Source organism: Phacochoerus africanus, chromosome 7 (assembly GCF_016906955.1).
Source record: "Phacochoerus africanus isolate WHEZ1 chromosome 7, ROS_Pafr_v1, whole genome shotgun sequence".
NCBI lineage: Eukaryota > Metazoa > Chordata > Mammalia > Artiodactyla > Suidae > Phacochoerus > Phacochoerus africanus.
In genome coordinates this window covers 56,496,340-56,520,660 of record NC_062550.1, presented here as the reverse complement: position 1 = coordinate 56,520,660, position 24,321 = coordinate 56,496,340, and the positions used below count along the sequence as shown (strand labels likewise).

The following is a 24,321-nucleotide window of genomic DNA, read 5'->3' as shown; positions in this document are numbered from 1 at the left end:
GCAGTAGCGCCCGGGATGGTCCCGAGCTCTCCCCGCGCCTTCCGCGCCTCCAGCGGCTGCGGTCCCCGAGCGCTGGACACCTTGGGCAATCTTTAAAAATCCCAAAGTAGGGAGAGACACTGGAGGACTGAAGTCGGGGGTGGGGGTGGAGCGGAGAATTTTGCAGAGCTTTTCCAAGAGAGAAAAAGAGGAAGTCTGATTCTTTCTGCCTGTGCTAAGCTTTTAACTTGAAGGCGTCTCTTTGGAGCATCTAGTATTCTCCAGGAGTTGCCGAAAGCTGAAACTTTCGACGCTCCCAGGCTGGGAGGAGAAGGAGGGATTCCGAGGGTGGGATTGGGAGGAGGGCGAGCGGGCGTGTGTGCGTGTCTGTGTGTGTGTGTGTGTGTGTGTGTGTGTGTGGCGGGGTGGGAGTGCCTGGGGGACCTCGGGGACTCCGCGAAGAGAGCGCACCATGGCAGCGCCGGGCAAGGCCGCGCGCGTCGGGGCTAAGCCCGGCCACGGGGAGGCGAGGCCGGCCCCCGCAGATGGCCGGGACAAGCACCCTCGCGTCGCCACCGCACCGCCGCGGGACTCGGGTTGCCGCGGCTGCTGGGGAGACCTGGTGCTGCGGCCGCTCCGGCGCTGCCGGAAACTTTCCTCCGCGTTGTACGCGGGCTCCCTGTCCTTTCTGCTGGCGCTGTTGGTGAGGCTAGTCCGCGGGGAGATCGGCTGTGACCTGGAGCGGAGTAAGGAGGCGGCGGCGGCGGCGGCGGCGGAGGAGGAGGAAGCTGCCCCGGGCGCAGAAGGGGGCGTCTTCCCGGGGCCGCGGGGTGGTGCTCCCGGGGGCGGCGCGCCGCTCGGCCCCTGGCTGCAGCCCTCGGCGCTGCTCTTCAGTCTCCTCTGTGCCTTCTTCTGGATGGGCTTGTACCTCCTGCGCGCCGGGGTGCGCCTGCCTCTGGCCGTCGCGCTGCTGGCCGCCTGCTGCGGGGGGGAAGCGCTCGTCCAGATTGGGCTGGGCGTCGGGGAGGATCACTTACTCTCGCTCCCCGCCGCGGGGGTGGTGCTCAGCTGCTTGGCCGCCGCGACATGGCTGGTGCTGAGGCTGAGGCTGGGCGTCCTCATGATCGCCTTGACTAGCGCTGTCAGGACGGTGTCCCTCATTTCCTTAGAGAGATTCAAGGTCGCCTGGAGACCTTACCTGGCGTACTTGGCCGGCGTGCTGGGGATCCTCCTGGCCAGGTACGTGGAGCAAATCTTGCCGCAGTCAGCGGGGGCGGCTCCGAGGGAGCATTTTGGGTCCCAGCTGCTTGCTGGGACCAAGGAAGATATCCCGGTGTTTAAGAGGAGGAGGCGGTCCAGCTCCGTGGTGTCCGCCGAGATGTCCGGCTGTAGCAGCAAGTCCCATCGGAGGACCTCTCTGCCCTGCATACCGAGAGAACAGGTAAGCGCCGGCAGCCCCTCTCTCGCGCCTCTGGGGAAAACTTGAAACCCTTGGGATCCATCACAAAGTGGAGGGGATTCGATCGCTGGGAACAGAAGGAAAGATAGCTTAGAAAAGCGCTCTAACTTCAGACTTAGTTGGAAACTAGCGAATTTCCCCCCTCCTCTCACGCAATATTTTATAACCTTGAACAACAGGAACACGAATAAGTAATAAAACTAGATGGCATTTGCAGGGTCTTCCACAGCTGGGCCAACTTTTTAGATTTGCTACACCTGGCGTATGGCGGACACTTTTAAGTGCCCACATACTTTCCTCCTTTAGCAGAAATGTTCGAATTAAGTTTATTTTATTTATTTATTTATTTATTTTTTAGCAGTGGGTGATTTTTAAGACTTGGATTTTTACTAGGTTTCTTTCTATTTCTTTTTATAAAATTTCTTTCCTCTAAAGGGACAGGTAAACGTTTATGAAAGTCAGTAAAAATATTCTAGAGTACAAACAAACAATACTTGAAGTGAGGTACTGATTATTTTCTGGTTTTGCAGTGTCTTAATTGAGATTGTGTTTGGTGGTGCCCAGTTTGTTTTTAAATGTAATTTGGGGACATACATTATCACATGCTAATCTGTTTTGTTTATAAACTTCAATTTGGGGAATAGTTTTTCTTGCGCATCAGAATTTGTCAAAATTGTGGACTGTGCTTTAAACTAAAAAGAGACATTTCTCTTATGTATCTACATACTTAAGTGAATATTTAGAAATTCAAATGGGTTTATGCAGGAAATATTAATTCAGGAGAGTATTTTTAAATTGCTGGTGATATAAGTATTTCAGGGAGGAGGAGGAATCTAGTATTATGAGTGAAGTTATTCCGGATAAAAGTTCAGTGAATTTTGGGGACCAGTAGCCTTATTATCATTAAGTGTTTTGAGACCCTTATAGCTGCTATAAGGGGCATTAAAGGAACAAATCCTAATTTTAAATGCAGATTGTATCTGAAAAGGAATACTTAGTGTTCACCTCTCTACTCCAAGCAGATTTGACACTTGGGTGGGGGTGGCAGAGAGCTGGTTATGTACAGCAAATGGAAATTTACACTTTCCCATTTAAATTTATGCTTGTGTACCTGTGGTGCTATTAGAACAACTTTAGGGAGTGAGAGACTACTCTAAGACATAGTGAGCTTTTTCTTTTTAGGTTATTCTGTGGATAATCATTTGGGTATTTCTAAGAAATAGCAGTCACCATATGGTGTAGTGGCCAGTTTGTTTCTGAAATGGAGTTGATTACACAGAATGTGGTTGTTTGACATTATTTAGCAGAATGGATGACAGCATCATAGTCTCTATGTTTGCTTTAAAACAAATGTACTTATTTAGCTTTTTGTTTAGATAAAGCAAATATTTCTTCGGTTTAGCTTACTCTGAGAATGAAGTTAAAAACAGGCCACTGACTGATACTTAGTTTTGCTAGAAATTTGGAAATCAGCAGAATAAAGTAACCTATCTATTTAAGGGTAAACCAATTAGGGGAAAAACACATTCTAATTTCTTTTCAAAGTTACCGGAGGGAATGTCTTTTAAATAAAAGCACTATTAGTTTAAATATGTTTCAAACACACTTAATTTATGGGGAAATGTGATTTAATCATTGCAAAATTGAACCTGAATTTCTAAGGCAAATCTGTGATATAATCATAAATAACTTGACTTTAAATTAATCCTCGAAATTAACTTTCTGAAATTCCACATTAACATTTAGAAGTAAGGAGTTAAGGGTGGATTTAACATAAGAAGATGTTTAGGTGAATTAACCAGTGGTGTTAATTAAGCTGTGGGTTTTTATTGGTTTTCTCTGGTTTGAATTGATAAATGGGGGGTTTGAATTATCTGCAAATTATAAGAAAATAACAGCATTGCATTTTTAAATGTTTTTGCTGATGAATGCTGTTGAAAATTATCTATTTTGGTCAGTTTCTTTGGTCACCATTTTTTTTTTAAAGGCCGTGTTTATGAAGACTATTCTAAAGTGAGAGATTATCTCTTTTGGCGGATGGAAAAACAAGGTTACACTTAGTAGAAATTTATTTACTTGAAATTTTAATGAGGGCATGGGTGAGTGTGTGCGTGTTACTTAAGACTAGTTTTTATATATGAGCCATGAAAGTTGTTGCTGAGCATGATTGTGGGGAGTGGGTGGGAACTAGCGTGCAATAGGATCTTATAAGACAGGGCAATATCTCATACGTTAGCCAAACTGTGTGAAAAGTTCAGGAGCTATATAGTGAATGGCTTATCTGTTTATCACAAGGAAACACACTTCTGATTAAGGGTGCAAAGTGTACCCGTGTCATTTGCATGCTTTATGAAGTCAAGAAGCAAAATAATTATAAAAGACATATGTTAACACTGCCCTGAATGCTACCTGATTAGGAGATCTTTTCTGAAAGACTGTCTCCTCTCAATTTGAGATAATCCTCAGGCAACAAGTGAATTTTAAATAGAGGTGGAAGGACATAAAACACAGAGGCTGGCAGAGAATTTCTTTGGACCTTGCTCATTGTGGGGTTTAAAGGTGAGAAAATTTCAGCCTTTTCTTCTCCATGTGAATGATAGCAGCCACTTGTTTAGGACCTGTCTCTCTTTTCAATGACTCAATTCTAAAAGGTCAAGGAGAATAGATGATAAAAATTCCCATAAGGCAAACCAAATGACAGATGTATTTCCCTCCCTCCCTGCCTCCCTTCCCGAACCATAATTAAGGCAGTAGATCAGATATTACATACAGAATGGAGTTTTGCAACACAGATCGTAAAGATGGCTTCCATCAAAGACAGGAGACATAGATCGAATCATCAACTGAAGAATTAATGGCACATGGAGTGTAACTGTGAGATGCTTTGCAGGCAGGTATCTATTCTCAGGGAAGAACAAAGTTTGTAACTTTTATGTGGCTTTGAGGGCAGTCCCCCCAGCCCACCATCCTCAAGATTTTGTAAATCTGTGTGTTGCTCTGTACTTTTTTGGTTGGCAGCATTAAGAAGGCAGATGTTTCCATGAAGGTGTGTATATCTTTCCTAAGAGATGTTCATGTCCCAGGGCAGGTATGTATCTCTCAGGGAATCAGTGTCCCCTCCTAACACTAAGATCCTTAGAATTTCTTGAATTATTAGCTATTATGCATGATTAATAAATATGTTTTTTTCAACATAAAATTTTCCAATTTTTAACACATAGACATTGTGTTTGAAGGGGGGTGTCTCTCTAGTCTCTTTATACATCAAAGGACACAATTGGTCAATTGTCCCCCTCTAATAACTGGGACCACCTTGTAAAGCATTTTTGAAAGATTCCAAACCAAGGCCATTTTACTTTGGTTCCACTTTAAGATGAATTTAATATTTTTTTGCCTGTGGTTTCACATAGAAGAAACACAAGCCACATGCCTCTCACCATGAATGCATTTGTACCACTTGATGGCAAAATTCTTGGTGAAGAGTGTAGTCTCAGAAAGGTGTAAATCTGTACTTCACATCGTGTAATTAAAAAATCAGAATTGTTTCCCATGCATAGGTCCTGAAAGCTCTTAAACATCTTTTGGCGTTTCTCTCGTGGCACATTGGACACGAATCCGACTAGGAACCATGAGGTTGCAGGTTCGATCCCTGGCCTCACTCAGTGGGTTAAGGATCCGGCATTCCTGTGAGCTGTGGTGTAGGTCACAAACACGGCTCAGATCCCTCGTTGCTGTGGCCCTGGTGTAGGCCTGCAGCTGTAGCTCGGATTAGACCCCTAGCCTGGGAACCTCCACATGCTACGGGTGTGGCCCTAAAAAGAGGAAAAAAAAAATCTTTAGCAGATTTTTGTAGAGATGTGATAATTAAGAGTCTGGTGTATGGTTATCAAAAGTAAAATCAAGGGGGAGTTCCCTTCATGGCACAGTGGAAACGAATCCAGCCAGCGTCCGTGAGGCTGCGGGTTGGATCCCTGGCCTCGCTCAGTGAATCGGGGAACCAGCGATGCTGTGAGCTGTAGTGTAGGTCACAGATGAGTCTCAGATCCCGTGATGCTGTGACTGTGGCATAGGCCGGCAGCTGCAGCTCTGTTTCAACCCCTAGCTTGGAAACTTCCATATGCTGCGATTGTGGCACTAAGAAAAAAAATAAAATTAAAAAAAAAAAAGTAGAATCAAGGTTTTTATGACTGGTGTAAGAGAGATATTTTCAAGCAAAAAAGCCAACAACAAGAATGATGAAACAAAAAATAGCAGAATATATAGTAGGTATAGTTTTCAGTGCTAGGCCTATGGTAGGCCTTCTTACATCTTTGTTAAAAGGTATAGCTTACTTGTGTTAGCAGTATAGATTTAAAATACAGAAGCATTTCTTAGGAAAGTACAGGAAATCCTTAAATACATTTCAGTATAACATATTTCTCAAATTGAATAAATTTTGGAAACAATCATGGGTTTTGAATTCAATTGTAGCTTCTATTACATTTCAGTAGAACACAGCTTATGGCGATACAAAGAACAATATTGCTTATTTATGACCTGCTGACAGAATTAAAATTAATTAATGCCAACTTCTGAAAACACTAAAAAGGAAAAAGATTTTCTTATCCTTTGGGAAAGGTGAAGGGAAAGAATTTTTTTTGTGCGTGGGAACAAAATTGTGATTTTACTTGGCGAATGTAGATATTTAAAGCATACTGAAAAAACTTAACTGACAAAAATAGTCAGTGAATCTATATAAATTTACAGAGGTTGGAGGCAGTCAAACAGTAATTTTACTCTTTCTGTATTGAGTCTAAAGTGTAAAAAAGTTAAAACTGTAGAACTGAAAGAAATGCTGTGTATGCTGGGCTGTCATGTTAATTAAATAAACAACCAGAACAGTGACTCTGTGTATGAAATACATTTTGAAAAGCCTGGGGGGAGGGGGTGCAGGCAGGCAAGGGTGAGTGACACTGGAATGAAAAAACATTCATTATATCTGTAGTGACATTTGTGTGAATTTGTTGTATTCTATTAGGAAATATAGCTCTGAGAAGAATCTCTTCAGGAGTCTAAAGGCTTTACCAAATTTAATTTCACTTCCCTTTTAAATAAGTTCTCACTTATTATGTTGCAGTAGGATGTTTATGAACCTCAAAATTAGAAATAGGCCTATATAGTATATTTTAAGATTTTCAATTAATATGGTTTGTGCCATTAACAGCCCAACGGAGTCTATGTAGGCCTCATTGAAAAGTTGTTATTTAATCTACCAAAAGAATGAGTTTATTTGGGGCTCAGGGGTGTGAGTTGGGTTTTTCAGAAAACCTTCTTGTATAGGTCAAGTTTCTTTAGCTTAGTGAAATTATGGCCACTCCTGCGTGTTTCTGGTGAATTGTTTTTGTTGACCAAGTGTCCCCTATTGCATGGAGTCTCCACCTCCCTTTTCTGGGCGTGATAAATTGTGACTTTTTTTTAAAAAGCCTCAAATATATTAGGTTGAAAACTCAATTTGTGTTTATTTTCTACATTCATGTTTTCAGTGAAGCTCTATCAAATCAGAATGAACCCCAGAAGATTTAGACACTTGAACTACACCTACTCATATATTCTCCTATTTTTTGTTTTATGGTTTTTGTTGTTGGCTTTTTTTGCTTGAAAATATCTTACACCATATTTTTGCACCTAAAGAGGTACTCTGTTAATATTCAAGTGAGCATTATTCCTTTACATAGAAATTTAAATCCTTAAATTTAAATACATATTTAAATCCTTAAATATGTATAGGTAGGAATTACTGAAAATGTATGTTTGCACTGTTGTTAACATAAAATACACAGATTTGATCTGTGGGGGGCGTTAACCTTTTTATTTTTATTTTTTAAAGTCTTATTGAAGTGTAGTTGATTTACAATGTCGTGATAATTTCTACTGTACAAGAAATTGATTCATTTATACGTGTACATACATCCCTTCTTTTTCAGATTCTTTTCCCACCTAGATTATCAGAATATTGGGTAGAGTTCCCTGTGCTATACAGCAAGTCTCTGTTGGCAACTCTTCTGTATACCTCAGTGTGCATATGCCAGTCCCAAACCCCCAGTCCATCCCTCCCCACAACCTGTCCCCTTTGGTAACCATGGGCTTGTTTTCAAAGTCTGTGAATCTCTTTCTCTTCTGCAAATAAGTTCGTTTGTATCCTTTAAAAAAAAAACAAACACAGTTTTGATCTCCGGTGGAGAAAAATCTTAAAGATACGCCTAAGTCGTAGTTCAGAGAAAGATTTGACAGATAACGGTAGTCAAAACCATTAGTTGACTGTACGTGTTCACCCAAAATGCACACTATTTTAAAAGAAGATTCAATCCTTAGCTAATGTTATTTATAAAGGTCTTTGGTCAGTGAACCTATAAAATGTCATATCAACATATTTTGTTTGTGCATTAAGCCTTGTGCTACAAATTATACACAGGCTGGCTCTCGAGAGCTTAACGCCTAGTTAGGATAATGAGACATCAGCAATAAAGAAAGGGGAAATCAGAGTAAAATATCTAAATGACCTCTTAGCTAATCGTTGAAGGAATGTGTATAATAACTTAGAGCAAGTTTTAAATCTAGATCCAGAACTGTCCATCTCTTCTCTGAAATTTTATGGAAGACTGTATCTGTTCATTTTTCTGGGGAAAAAAGTTTTTATTTTCACAGACTTTCAGAAGGTTTTCAGCATATAACAGTTAAACATAAATGTTCTAGATTTTGAGCAGGTTTATATTTTGATAAAGAAGTTTTTTTCCTTTGAAGTGGAAATTAATTTTGTATACATTGATAGGACTTCTGAAATAAAGGTAAAACATATGATTTAGGATATGTTATACTTTAAGGTAGCACAATGATTGCTTTCCTCTGCTGAGGTAAAATTAAGCTGTGGCTATAAGTAACTTGTTGCACTGAGATCTTAAAATCTTAAAAGGCTTAATTCTGTGCAGCCTGTAGTTAGGAGACTAGAATTAGTCTGATTTTAGAGGGAAGGAAACTGAGAGAGAGTCAGCTAAAAGTATGCAGGCAGTCTGAGGCAAAATGTTGGCTTTTATCCAGTTCTCTCTTGGACTTGAATCTGCTGCTGAGGGAATAGATAGGAAAGGAGTCAGGCAGGTCATTTTAAGCCTATGTATCATTTGTGATTTTACACGTGGAGCCAACTCTAACTTCTCATTCAGAATTAGAAGGTTGAGTAAAACCCATTGAATGTACAAATAACACAAACTCTTTTGAGTCCTTACAAAATGAATTTTCTGATCATCTAACAGAAAGCCTTTGGAATGTATTATTCAGGACTTTGTCCCAGAAATGCATGTCAATTGCATTGCAGGGTCTAACTTGGTGGAGTCTTAATTTCACCAAAGAAGAGTGTGTGATGGTAGTTTAAATATTGATTTTTGTTTTCATTTGTCTTTCAATAAATCGATTTAAAAATGTTCAGGATTTCAAACTTTAAGGCAAAAAGTTATCTGCACATCAGTGAAGCGTTTCTTTGTTAGCAAAAACAGCTGGTGGTTTTTGTTCATCTAAATTATTTTGCATGGTTTCCGTAGGAATCCATTAAAATGTAAGTAAAAAGGATGGGATGTTATAGGAGGTCTTGAAGGGCTTTACTACTTAGAGATGGGAAGGTGTTTGGAAAAAGTCACAGACCAAACAGTTTCTGCCTTTTTGATTTGATTAGAGCTGTCATTTATTATTGAGGAATCTGTGATTATTACAGATTTTAAGTATTGCCTGTCTTGCTAATAAAATAGTGATAAAATTATTTAAGTGTATTCATGATTTTTCACCCTAAGAGTAGGAATAATTATAAGGAGCACATGATGTCTGTTGTGTGTGTGTGTGTATATGTGCGTGCATGCCTACATACACGTAAGACTTTTTGCTCTGCCAGGAAATTGCTTTCGTTGCATCAATTTAGTGGAGAAACAGTGTCACCCAGTGGCTTTGATGAAAACAGTCCTGTAAACAGTATAGATAAGTGCTATCCAATAGAAATACAACAGGAGCATGTATTGAATTTTATGTTTTCTAGTTGTCTCTTAAAAAAGTGAAAAGAAAAAAAACCCACAGCAGATGGAATCTGTGATGATACCGTTTAATTTAATCCATTGTATCATGTCAATGTAAAATCAACATAAAAATCAAGATATTTTGCTTTCTCCTTTTTGTATGTGTCTAAATATGTGGTGTGTATTTTCCACTTACAGCATAGTCTGGTGTCACCACATTTCAAGTGCTTGGGAGATACATGTGGTTAATGACTACCTTTGGGGACATTTTTTTAAAAGGGGAAATACCGGAATGTTAATGTCACCTCTCCCATTATAATGGAAAATCCATGTAGATTGAATGATAGCACTTAATATACAACTGTTTTGCATTTATAGAAAATCTTGTTAGCTCATTTTTGTCCCACTTAACATTCTAATAATTCTAATAATTGGCACATCAGTCTTTTCCCACTTTCCTTCGTTTCACGCTACTGCACATGTTTTAAAATTTGTTGATTTTAATTGGAGGGGCAGTTAGAGTCCTTCATAAGGAACCTTTTTGTTAACCTGATTTATAACACGGAGTCACGATTTCCAGCTAATTATGAGTTATGCCTTTCAAAGTTTGACTCATTAATAGGGATAGCTTACGTATACCATGTGAACACGTAATCAGTAGTGTTCATGGTGATTAGTCTGCAATTGGGTTATCTAATGTCTCTTTAGAAATGAAAGTGCTCATGTTTATAATGTGGGTTGTTATCTTGGCAACTTAGGAAACTGAAGTGACAAACCTGCTAGTAGCTTTAATGGATGAAAATTATGACAGTGTCTGTAAAGGGCTGATGACTCCTTACTATTGCTTATGTAAACACCACTCTCATAGATACACGGAATGAAAAACGGTTCCATTTTGTGTATAGAGAGGACTGGAGATTTTGGTAGTGTGGAATTTCTAAACTAGGAATTGAGATTAGGTGGCTTTCGGAGCACTATGTGATTTCAGACCTCAGGGTGAACTCAGAAAAATGTACAGATGAAAAAGTAACTTTTAATGTCACCTTCCTTCCATCTCCCTGCCTCAAACTCTATGAATTCATTAACTCTAGGTATAGTTCCAATATTACACTGAGAATTGATGAGAAAATGGCTTTTTTTAATATCTGGCATATTCTTTATATCTGTAGGCATATAGAATTATTTTTTAAAGTATGCATTTATTTTGTGTATATTGGCTCAGGTTTGTGTGTGATATTTAGTGTGACTTTTGGTTTATAAATTTCCCCTTTTTAAGTAAGACCTATCATTATCATTTAAAATGACTTATTATCTTTGTATTAGGGAGTAAAAATAGTGTGATATGTAGATTTTCATATTTCACATAGGAAATAATCTAAAAAGAGCAAAAGAGAAACCTGATATATATAAAGAAGCACATTTGACTAAAATGAAATAATGTGGACTCAGTCTTACTCCTGGTGAAGCTGTCTTAATTTAGACATCTTGAACTAGCTAGCTGTTGGAAGAGTTTGTATTTCAATGTAACTAGTCATTTGCCCTGGCTAATTTTAAAATTGCTCTAAATTAATGTAGAGATTGGTCTCGTAAATTTTTTTGGGCCAATCTTCTTTTCTGACAATGTATTGTGTATGTGTGCGTGCTTGTGCGTGTGTTCATATATATTTTTTTTTTCCTAAGAAATGCACTTTATTTCGTGTTTTTTCAACATAATAGATTCTTCTCACTCAGAGTGTGTTGAAAAATTTAAGGAATGCCTTTCTATCACTCATACCCCACCGTACCTTGTCAGAATATTGAAATAATTTTATGCAAGAAGCTTGTGGGTTTGACTTAATAGGATTTTAATAGAAAGTTTCCATCTTCTAAAGTAAGTTTAAATAACTGAATATTTATGCTATGTCTGTGGCAGGTGCTTCCTCCTCTTCAGGTATAATCCACTTAAATAAACCTAATGGAAATTTGAAGTCATAGAGATATTGTTGGGGGGAGGAATTTTATTTTGTGGCAAACCATGTGGAATCAGCATCCTTAGGACATGCTTTAACTAGCTTGAGCACAGATAGAAGAAATAGTTCTTATGTTTAAACTACGTATTTTAGAGGATCAAGTTAATAGGTCCACTTAGGAAATGCTCTTCAGAAGACAGTGCTAGTCCTTGAGACAGGAAGCATCCCCTTGTTTGAGAGTTGGTATTTTGCCGTCCTGACTCAGTAACAATCAAGAAGTTTGGGAAGGCAACCGGAGTTGCCTATAGGCTACCTTGAAAATTTACTTTCTAGGCTCAAGAACTGAAGAAGTCAGATTCACATCACAACAGTTTTCATTACAAAAGGAAATCAAACTTTTTAGCCTTCTCGTGCCAGCCATAAATATTTCTTTAGAAAATTCCAGCCCAGTGTCTTGCTCATTGTAGGGGCTGGCTGGGAGGCTAAATGGATGGTAAAAATGCCCTTTTTAGGGCCACACTCGGGGCATATGGAGGTTCCTCATGGATACTAGTTAGATTTGTTTCTACTGAGCCACATGGGAACTCCCAAGAAATGATTTTAATCAGAAGTTATTGAGATTGAGCTAGTGATTAAGCTGATGGAGGTAAACTTCTATAGAGAGAAAAGAAATAGCCTATTAACTAGTCTGTGAACTTATGTTTTTAATGTATTTGTATTTTTTATTGCTTTTAAGATGTTCTCTGACATGTGTCAGATAAGGTGCTGAATTTGCCTGTGCCCTTAGTGGTAGGAAACCTCATGTTCAGCATGAGTCCTAGCTATTTATTTTTAGCTCGTTTCTAACTGAGAATAGCCAAAACTACCACCAAGATCCTTGAGTTGTGAATTTCAGGAAGATCTCTGAAATTAGGGCACATTTTTTAGAAAAATAAATATTCAAGTCTTTTTCATATTCAACTAAAATTAATTGAGAAAGAATCAACTTTGAAATTATTTGTTCCCATCAGTTTTTACAAAGTTATGTTCAACTACACTTTTTCACCCCCTTTTAGTCTGTATTGTTAGAGTTCTGAGTTGCTGTCTTTCCTGAAAAGTCCAATGGAAAGTAGATACTATCTTTTAATTGTGCTCAATTACAAAATGTATTTTGAGCCCACTGCTTCCAGATTGTGTGATTGTAAAATTAACTAATTTAAAATGTTATCCAGGAAGTTCCCATTGTGGCTCATTGGTAATGGGCCTGAGTAGTATCCATGAGGACGTGGCTTCAATCCCTGGCCTCGTTCAGTGGGTTTAGGATCTGATGTTGTTGTGAGTTGTGGTATAGGTCAAAGATTTGGCTCAGATCCCGCATTGCTGTGGCTATGGCTTAGGCCAGCGGCTGCGGTTCCAATTCCACCCCTAGCCTGGGAACTTTCATATGGTACACATTTGGCCCTATAAAGCAAAAAAAAAAAAAAAAAAAAAGTCATCCAACCGTGCTGAATAATCTGAAAGTTTGTTAGCATAATTTCAGAGTCCAGAGGAATTAAAAATCAATAGCAGTTCACACGTTTTTATCAAAGTGACAAGTCTTAGTTAATCCAGGTGTTTTTGTTTTGGTCCATCTAGTTTTTTTTTTTTTTTTTGGTCTTTTTGCCTTTTCTAGGGCCGCTCCCACAGCATATGGAGGTTCCCAGGCTAGGAGTCTAATCAGAGCTGTAGCCACTGGCCTACGCCAGAGCCACAGCAATGCCTACACTGCAGTTTATGGCAATGCCGGATCCTTAACCCGCTCAGCAAGGTCAGGAATCGAACCCGCAACCTCATGGTTCCTAGTTGGATTTGTTAACCACTGTGCCACGATGGGAACTCTATGGTCCATCTAGTTTTTAATAGAACTTGTTAAAACAAAAAAAAAGCTTTGAGTCAACTAAGAATGTTTTATTGCTGTAGTTTTAATGTTAGTAGAGATAATGTCATCTCTCACTGACATCGTATACTTTTCTTTTGAATATGTTAGGCAGATTATCATACCTTTAAATAAACTAGGAGCATGACTTAGAAAAAAAGCTTATTTCCAACCTTCCTTTATAAAAAGGTCAAATTTGTTATAGTTTGTGGATGTCAAGTGGTCTCATAGATAGATTAGAAAAGCTGCCATTATTGAAAATTTTCATAGTTTGAGATAGCTGTGAATATATTAATTTTTAAAAATCTGAATATTGTTTCAATTTGAAAAGATATATTACAGACTGAGAATTTAGTTATTAATTCATTGTTTAAAATACTCAAAATATATTCTTTTGGTAAAGGAGCCATTTAAAAATTTTTTTTGACGTTCTTGTCAAATGTAAAATAAACTTTAGGAGCAAAACCTTTAACTATTTTCGTTTTGGGACAGGAAGCTAAGTGTATGTCACTACCGTCTTGAATAGTGTCTGTTTTTTACTCTTATTGGTTTGTTTATGCTATAATTGAAATTGTTTTTGCAATTTAAGCCTAAATTATCGCATACTTATTAAGGCAGTAGCCTCATTTTGTCCACTTCCCATTCCTCTTTACTTGAGTAATAATTGGATTGGCACTTCTTAGCCCCTTTAGAGAATGACAGCTAGACCTTTTATTTATTTTTTTAATTTTTAAATTTGTTTTTTCTTTTTAGGCATATGGAGGTTCCCAGGCTAGGAGTTGCATAGGAGCTATAGGTGCTGTCCTACCCCACAGCGACAGCAATGCTGAATTTGAGCCACATCTGTGACCTACACCACAGCTCATGGTAACACCAGATCCTTAACCCACTGATCAAGGCCAGGGATCGAACCTCATGGATGCTAGTCAAATTCTTTTCCATTGAGCCACGATGGGAACTCCCAACTAGACCTTTTAAATGTTTTTGGTGGAACTTCTGTAAGCAATTAACTAGTCCTAAATGAAAAGTGTGAGAATTTGGTCAGAAATGTTGCATCCAGATATAACCGAACACCGATTAAGTTAACTAAAAAATATAAAGTGACATTCAGAAATGGAAACCGCCCACAATAAATGAGCCAAAGAAATGAATGCTAGTATTTTGCTTGTACAGAAAGAAGACTAAATCAAAATTCAGAGAGTAATTCCTAAGTTTTAAAAAGACCATGTTTACTGCATGGTCTTTTGAGAACATAGTGTTGTTGCACTAAAAATCTCCAACTCCTTATGACTTGCAAAGAGGAGACCCTGAAGGAATCCCTCTTAGGTGCTGGACAGGAGGTCCAGCCATGCATTGACTTAGGATCTGTCCTTGGACCAAAAGCACTGAAATTATTTTTCAGAGGTCATAATGCTGTTCATGAACTTTCCTGATACTTAATGCTTTCCAAGGCATTGATTCTTATTTTTTTAGCTCTTTAATATTATTTTTCACTTTGACTTATAAATATACCCTTATGGCACTCTGATGTGAACTTTTACCTCTTAGGTGACCAGATTGGTTAAAAATGTCAGCAAGTAAGTATATCTTATTTAAGATTGACCCTTTTTTTTTTTTTTTCACATTGACTCTTTGTTACTTTCTATGTATTTCAGTTTGCCTGGATTCTTATCTTCTTTTCCCCTTGTGCTAATCGTATATAATTATAATGCCATATTAATCAACCTATTGTTTGTGAATTCTAGCAGTGTATATCTCCGATTAATAGACTAATAGACTTCCTTCAGATGCTTTCAGAATATGTCAGGAGATGGCCTAACCTCACTTGGTTATAATTGCATATGATCTAACACCTTTTTCGTTTGTTTTTGTCTTTTTAGGGCTGCACCCGTGGCATATGGAGGTTGCCAGGCTAGGGGTCTAATCAGAACTGTTGCTGCCAGCCTATGCCAGAGCCACAGCAGTGACAGATCCAAGCTGCATCTTCGGCCTACACCACAGCTCAGGGCAATGCCGGATCCTTAACCAACTGAGCTAGGCCAGGGATCGAACCTGCAACCTCATGGTTCCTAGCTGGATTCGTTTCTGCTGTGCCACGACAGGAACTCCAATCTAACACATTTTTTTTGGTTGTTATTTGATCTAACACTTTCTAAATCGAGCTGCTATTATATCCTCAATGCTATTGTTCTCAAATTTTAGTGTGAATAAAAATTATCTGGGCAGCCTATTAAAATGCAAATTCCTATGTCCTATGGTCAGATTTTCTGATTTAGTTATGTGTAGAGTGGGGTCCAGAAATCTCAAGTTTTAAGGAGCATTTTGGCTGCCTCAGTGGAGAAGTACAGGGCTCCAGACTTGCCTACTAAAACTGGATAGAAAGTTCAGACTTCTGCAATCTGATTAAGCAAATAGTTAAAAAGTACTTTGTTCAGTATCATGGGGAAAACTTATTTATTTATTTAAACACACATGTATGTATGTACACACACACATACAGAGATAGACTATAGTTTATCAACCTATGACGTTCATAAAATTTTCTCTTTGATGTCTCCACTGAGGATACCTCAGAGAAGTTATTTGACCACTCTGCAGATCAGTTTCTTCCTCTATGAAATAGGAGTAACAATTTCTTTACTTACCTCATACGGTTTTACAAAGCTTAAGTCAAAATATATTGCTCTAAAGGGAGAGGGTGGGAGGGAGTCATATGGACTGGCAGTTTAGGGTTAGTAGATGAAAATTGTTACACTTAGAATGGATAAGCAATGAGGTCCTGCTGTAAAGCACAGGGAACTATATCCAGTCTCTTGGGATAGAACATGATGGAAGATAATATGAGAAAAAGAATGTGTATATATGTATGACTGGGTGACTCTGCTGTATGTCAGGAATTGGCACAACATTGTAAATCAAGCATACTTTTTTTTTTGTCTTTTTGTCTTTTCTAGGGCTGCTCTGGCGGCATATGGAGATTCCCAGGCTAGGGGTCCAATCAGAGCTGTAGCCACTGGCCTATGCCAGAGCCACAGCAACTCGGGATCCGAGCTGCGTCTGCAACCTATATCACAGCTCATGGCAACGCCGGATCCTCAACCCACTGAGCGAGGCCAGGGATCAAACCCGCAACCCCATGGTTCCCAGTCAGATTTGTTAACCACTGCGCCACGACGGGAACTCCAAGCATACTTTTAAAAAATGGAGAAAATATATTGCTGTACATATGCTAAGTAGAAAGAGTATATACAGTAGACTGAGACAGGCTGAGGGTTTATAATGCATACAAGTTTCTTCGACTTCTGAAGTTGAGTAGTCCTATCAGCAACATAGGAATACTACAGCCTACTTCTTATGATGTAAAGATTAAGTCAGTTGAAATAATGGACATGGGTTTTTGTAAAATACTCTGCCCCTCACCCCTGCCTACACTGAACAAGAGTAGTATCTATTCCTATCCATAGGGTCATGTCATTGAAGGTTGTAAGTAAATATCAGAAAGTATAATATAAAACAATGCAGACAATTTTGCATTCGATTAAAAAAACCATACTCACAGGCCTAACAAAAGATGCAGGTTTTCTGAAGTTAGTTAAAATGATATTAGAGGAGTTCTCCTTGTGGCTCAGTGAAAAGAACTCAATCAGTATCCATGAGGATGCAGGTTTGATCCCTGGCTTTGCTCAGTGGGTTAAGGATCCAGCATTGCCGTGAGCTGTGGTGTAGGTTGCACACATGGCTCGGATCCCACATTGCTGTGGCTGTGGCTGTGGCTGGCAACTGCAACTCTGATTTGACTCCTAGCCTGGGAACTTCCACATGCTGCACCTGTGGCCCTTAAAAGCCAAAAAAAAAAAAAAAAAATCAGAAAGTTGCTTAAATTGCAATTAAAAGCCTCAGAGAAATGAATAGCCCGGAGAGTCAAACAAGTTAGCAGTAGATGAAGAAAAATTTGACAGAGATGGTGTTAGGTGCTTCAGAAGAAAAAGATGCAAGTGAAAAGGATGAGGAGGGATATTTAGGAAAATTGATGCAGTCTTTGAACATGTTTGTGAAAATAGCCGATGCCTCTTTTGAGTCAGTTGTGCAGTCACATATCATATAACCCCATTGGCAACTTGATTGGTGCCCTTGCTGCCATTATAACCCATATTTTATTTTGAAAAACAAAGTTTTTTTTTTTCCCAGAATTTTTAGTTCATTTTTTTTTTGTGGTAAAATTTTAGTCATACCCTTCCTCATTCTCGTTATTTGCCAATGAGACCCTTATTCTCAAAGAACAGGGACTTTTGCTTATAATCTGTGAAAAGAAGTTAGTTCAGTGCTAGTTCAGCAATGCCTCTCCGTGATTGTTTATTTCATCACATTAGAATACCCCTCTAGCCTCTTCCTTTTTTTACGAGCTTCCACAGGACCTCAATACTCAGGCCACTGTTCTAGATTTTCCTACCTGTGGAATAATTTTTTGTCTGTATTGAGGTGGTTGTTATGTTTTGACCTCAGCGGGAGCAGGAATCCTGGATCCTTTCACTCTACTGCCATGGGTTTCAGTTCAGATAGTTTGCCTGGGCTAGTCATCCAATTCTTCAGCTTGGTCATAGGCAGTTCTTTGGTTTCACTGTGGTCATATGGGATATGTCAGAGAGGTGATAGGGAGGGCTGGCACATCAACAGGCCATGGGGATCATTGAAAGACTGATGCTCCATCAGGAATTAGGAAGCCATTGAAGGGATTTAAGTAGAGAAAGGAAGTGGTCAAACATCCTTTTCAATAGGTTCTCTCTGTTGAGTGAAAATAGGTGGTAGGATGGGAGAAGGGAGATCAGTTAGAAGACTTTTGCATAATTCATGGAAGATTGGGAATTATACCCAAAAGTAGTGTTAGTGGGAAGTTTGTAAATATATGTCGAAGGCTATACAGCCAAGATTAATGTTGACTGGTTGACCTCTTGGAAGGTAGGGAAGAAAGTTCCTTTAATATCTTCGCTTTTATATAGGGGCCTAATATTAAGGATATACACAACACACACATACATGTATGTATACACATACATATATATATATACATAAATACATATGTGTGTATATATAATAATTTCTTGCTTTTAAAAAATCCAATTGGATTGACTTTTCTTCTTTTCAACTTTACCTTCTGCCTTTGCCTTCCAGAGAATGTCCAAACTGTGAGCCTTTTAGGAAAGCCATCAAATCTCCTTATGTTGAAACTTGAATCAAGTGTCTTTCATTCTTTATAAGTATTAGTTTATTGGGTTTTATAACATTTGGTCTGATTAAAGTGAGTTTTGAAATTCTACCCTGATATACCTGTGTTTTAAGATTTAAAACCAATTTGAATAAGATGAATTTTTAACACATTTAAATGTCTTTCTCATTCTCTCCCTCTTAAACAGATACATTGGTAGCTCATGCTCTAATATCCTAAACTCTAATATAGCTAAAAATGAGACTATCCAAAGAAAAAGCAATGCTTTCCTTTTTATTAGCGTTTCAGTAGTCAGACAAATCCCATTTTTATCTAAAGGCACATTGCCAGTATATCCTAGGCCTTCCTATAGAGGAAATGCTTCTATTTTGTTTTTATATTAACCCAGATCATTTATCAACCTACAGAGCATGTCAGTGATAGGTGCTATCTAAATATTTAAATTATGATAGCTTGATTGCACTGTTACCTTTCAGAGTTTGCTAACTCTCCATTGTGGTTAATATCTGATTATGAAATATTTTCCATACTTCCCAAGGAGCACCCAAAGATAAGGACTTTTAAAACCTATGAAATGAAGAGCTTTCAATCACATGGGAAAATACTTTTGATGAATGAAGAAGTCAATCAGAAAATAAAATTGAGGATACGGCCTGCTCTCACTTCCCACAATCCAATGCAGAGCGAAAAGGAAAGAGGTTTAAATGTCATTGTTTGTATGAGGGCATTGTGGCTGATCCTGTTTATTTTTCTATCTTGTATTTTCTAAGTTTTCAACCCTGCACACTTATTTTATAATCAGAAAACAAAACCTAAGTTCCCATTGTGGCTTAGTGGAAATGAACCCCACTAATATCCATGAGGATGTGGATTTGATCTCTGGCCTCACTCAGTGGGTTAAGGATCTGGTGTTGTGGTGAGCTGTGGTGTAGGCCAGAAACTACAGCTCGCGTTTGACCCCTAGACTGGGGCAGGTACAGCCCTAAAAAGGCAAAAAAAAAAAAAAAGAAATGTAGTCATTTGACGTTCCTCTGGATGTGTTCACAGAATGCTTTGAGGACCACTTACCTAGTACTAGTTGTTGGACTTGCAGATGTGTAGAAATAGGAACTCCTGTGCTTTCATACATAGGATAGTGATGTGATTTTCAGTACCGGGTGAAATATGTTCTGGAGTAAATTTCTTGTGCATTCCCAGTTCTTCACCCAGGTGGCTGGAAAGGCATGGGTTTCTTGTAAGATTGAAGGGTCAACTGGTACATCATGGATGGGTCCCTGAAATCAGAAATTGGCACACAATAGTTTTTGTAACTCGACCTGAAATTACGGTGTTATGAACAAATACACACATGTGTGTGCTGAAATACATACATATGTCCTGAAACATGCTTCCATTTTTACAAAGGATTTTGAGCCTCTCCCTTTAGAAGGTAAGCAACAAGACTAACCATGACTGTCACATGTTGGGATCAACATGAAAATGAATTATGTTCTATAAGGAGGGAAATTTTTTTTTTTTTTTTTACTTTTTAGGGCCACATATGTGGCATACTGATATTCCCTAGTGGTTGTTGAATCAGAGCTACAGCTGCTGGCCTACACCACAGCCGCAGCAGCACCATATCCAAGCTGCGTCTGTGACCTGCATCACAGCTCATGACAATGCTGCATACTTAACCCACTGAGTGAGGCCAGGGGTATTCTCATGGATACTAGTAGGATTTGTTACTGCTAGTAGGATACTAATATCCTCAGGGATACTAGTAGAATTTGTTACTGCTGAGCCACAATGGGAACTCCAGGTGGGAAAATTCTTCATTGAACATTTATAAGGAGAGTACTGAGCCTACTTTGCTGATCATTAGACCCATAAGATTGCAAATAAAAATCATAATGATTGTTTTGCAAAGTAATATACATTAAAAAAAACAGTTGGGGCCTGAAAGAATTTTGTTTATCACAGTACTTATAAATACTTAGCATGATTTTTTAATAGTTTATACATAGTGTATAAAGTCTATAAGCATTTTTTTTGGTCTTTTTTGCTATTTCTTGGGCCGCTCCCGTGGCATATGGAGATGCCTAGGCTAGGGGTTGAATCAGAGCTGTAGCCACCGGCCTACGCCAGAGCCACAGCAACGCAGGATCCGAGCCGCGTCTGCAACCTACACCACAGCTCAGGGCAACGCCGGATCGTTAACCCACTGAGCAAGGGCAGGGACCGAACCCGCAACCTCATGGTTCCTAGTCGGATTCGTTAACCACTGCGCCACGACGGGAACTTATAAGCATTTTAATTTTAGAATATTTGAAAATTTTATTCATCGCTTATAGGCAGAAATCAAATGAGTTATTTCTGTATTTTCTTTTGCTGCATCTGAGTTACTCTGTGTATAATACTGATTAATTTCAGACCTGCTGGTCAGGATTTGTTGATTATTCTTTGCATTTCCTGTTTAAAGAACTGTGTATATTTCCATTTGCTTTTGCTTGTTTAAATAAATGAATAGGGAAAAAAACAGTGTGTAATATTTCACAAATTACTTCCACACCTAGGATTATTAACATGTTTTCTCATTTGAAGAACTGTAAACTTCTATGCATGTAAATTCGAGAATCTCAAACCAGTTTCTTTACCTTTTATCTAAAAATATATAAAGAGACTATGGTCTTGTTTAACCCCTCCAAAAAAAAAAAAAAAAAGTTTGCCAGAAATAAATATGATAGAATCAGAGAAGCTAGTTAAACAGAAAAAAAAAAAAAAACCCTTTACTCAAGCATTGTACCCTCTTTTTACTGTTCTATCCAAGGAGAGTAAGCAGGTAAGTACTAGCTGATTGTTTGAGATGGTTGAGTTAAGGTGACACAGGCTGGTAGGTATTTTGCTGCTGAGTGTCTGTGGGTTGGTGGATGGGGGCGACGGGCAGCGGGGGGGAATGGAGTGAGGGGACTTGACACTGAAGTTTGCATTTGGCTGGAGGCCACATCTCAGTGCAAATCAGAGAGGCACTTTTTCCATAGAATTAGAGGTTATCCATTACTGAGACGCATTAATAATAAAATGATAACTCATCAATCAGAATGTCAGTTATTAATTTACACTGGGAAATGTTGCTGTAAGGGAAGACCAGAGTAACAACAGTTACTGGTCAGTGCTTCTTGTTCCTGGTGGGAAAGTCACCTTTAACATGGTTAGTTCCTAGACTGGGATGGTGGATCTCTGGCTTATGGGAATTCTCCTTGGAAAACTTTCACTGTTCATGTCTTTTATTCCAGAATGTTTGAAGAGTGCCCACATCATGCCAGAGAGGGTGGGCTGGTTGGGGAAGGGTTCAGAATGGACCATCCTAACCTCCCCTCCCTGAGCTTATAAAGATACCACAATAGCAGATGATTACAGTGGCAAGTGGTAAATGCTTTGAAATGCAGAAAGTCCTGAGAACTTTGCCCTCCAGAAAGGTCACAGCTAAATTTATTGCTTAAATACCATCACCCTCTTCACATGGATTTCTGGTAATAGACTGTCTTCCTTTCTTCTCTGACTTCTCTTTTTGATTTATATTTAACTTTTCTCATGTGTTTATGTTCATAGTAAGCTAACTACCATAAACTTTGGTACAATATAAAAATGTATCTAAAAAAATAAGAATGTGTCTTGGTAAGAATGTTTTGCAGTATTTCTCCTGTGGGTGTGACATCCAGAGGGAAGAAGGGAGGGATAGGATAAAGCCTGTTTTGGAGCTGGATGCTAGGTGGAGAGCAATGTTGTGTTCTGGAAATGACAGGTAGAACAGATAGCCTGGCCTTGGTGGTGGGAAGAGGGGGAGGTAGTGAGACCTTTTTAAGAGATAAGACAGATAAAGTTGGGGGTGGGAATGAAAAACAGAATGTCTTCAGAATTAGGCTGGGAAGATGCACATTATTTTCTCTGCACCGCAAGTTATTAAAAGCGTTTTAGCCAGAGACTGAGGTGAACAGATTAAGTATAATTTTGTTAGCATAGATCAGATGAGGGGCAAACTATAGACAGGAGACATTGAAGAAGCTGTGGTAAAAGTCCGGGTAACGGACATTGACGATTTCTTAGGACAGAGGTGGTGGCAGAAAGGAAAGGTGATTCAAGAGAAAATGAAGAGTTGTCATGGGCAGGATAGGTCAGTGATTGGTGGTGGAAGGTGTGAACAAAGAGCATGAACAGTCCTTAAAAGCTGTGCATCCAGGAAAGCGGGAACATCGTGATGCTGTTCTGTGAGAGGAAAAGCATCAGAAGATCAGTTTTTGTTTGAGATCAGTTTTGGTTTGTTTTAGATTCCGAGTGAGGAAGGGAGGATGAAGGGTAGGTTTGATTTGGGCATATTTATGTGTGTGACTTTCCCAACCTCATGTGGTTTTGTTTGCTTGAAGACACCCCATTTCATTTGTTCACAAAAAAATGTTAATGTCAGAGTTCAGTTTGCTTCCCATGTTCCCTTGCTCGATATGTTCATGCTTTTTAGAACCAGAAGCCTCTTGGGCCCAGTCCACAACTGCCAACATGGAGAGGTTGTAGGCTTGGCCATTTTAATAAGTGCAAAGACTGGCACCCTCTTTCAAAATAGACTTTAAATAAGGTCCTCAGTCTTACAGGGCTGACAGCTTTGTACTCCTGGTGCTTATCTTATCAATAAAAGAGACCGACTAGAGTCAGTATAGACCACAGCTTCTCTGTCACCCTCTGGGAATCCCTGTCTTAACTCTTATCACATTTGAAAAGTAGAAGATTCTTATCCTTGAAATGAGCAAATCTTGGATCATATGACTAGTTGAAAAATTATTTTATCATTTGAGACAATCCAGCTAATCTTGTAAAATTGTCACGTCGTGTTCCACTTCGATATTTTTCTTGGGTTTTTCTAGATGCTTATAATGCATCTTAATAATGTATCTATAATGCATCTGTATTCTAGATGCTTATAATGCATCTTTTATATATTTAATTAAATAAGTGGTTCATCTCTATATGTAATACATGATATATAATTTATATATATTTATATAATATGTAACAAATAATTGCATATGTAATTTTATATAATTATATATGTGCATATTTGTATACACTGTAATTTATATATAATTATATAATATATGTACATATTTACAAATAATATAATTTATATATAATTACGCATATATAGATTAGACTACACACTCTGGGTCAAGTTTCAATAAGTGCCATGTGATTTTTATTCTTTGCTCATTTGGTGGAGATTCCCACCTGGTAAAATCTTCATCCCTGTCAGTATTCTTCTAAACTTGTCCTTATATATCACAGTGGATTTTTGGAGGAATTTTTTTGTTTATGTATGCGTTCCTTTTCCTATAAAGTATTGCTGTTGTTACAGAGTTGGAGGGAATTTAAAGGTAGAGCCAAATTTATGAAATCCCTAACAAATGGTCCTCATTAATCTTTTTCTCTGGAGTTCCCTTTGTGTCTCAGTGGTAATGAATCCTATTAGTATCCATGGGGATGTGGGTTTGATCCCTGGCCTTGCTCAATGGGTTAAGGATCTGGCGTTGCTGTGAGCTGTGGTGTAGGTCACACATATGGCTTGGATCCAGCGTGGCTGTGGCTGTGGCCTAGGCTGGCAGCTGCAGCTCTGATTCAGCCGCTAGCCTAGGCATTTCCATATGCTGCAGGTGCGGCCCTTAAAAAAAAAAGGCACTCTTTGCTCAGTCACTATTGTGACTGGGAGCTACGTTCCTTTCCTACCATTTCCCCTCTTCTCTGCTCTCCTCTTCTCC

General features: G+C 38.8%; 1 protein-coding gene across 1 annotated transcript in view; it reads left to right on the top strand.

The window, feature by feature from the left end:
* The first annotated feature begins 312 nt into the window (after window positions 1-312).
* The window catches only part of PDE3A (phosphodiesterase 3A), a 327,252-nt gene continuing 303,243 nt past the window's right edge, over window positions 313-24,321 (top strand). Inside the window, exon 1 of the mRNA XM_047787451.1 lies at window positions 313-1,420. Within this exon, the coding sequence (XP_047643407.1) occupies window positions 452-1,420 (969 nt within the window). The 5' untranslated portion in view covers window positions 313-451. The remainder of the gene's footprint in view (window positions 1,421-24,321) is intronic.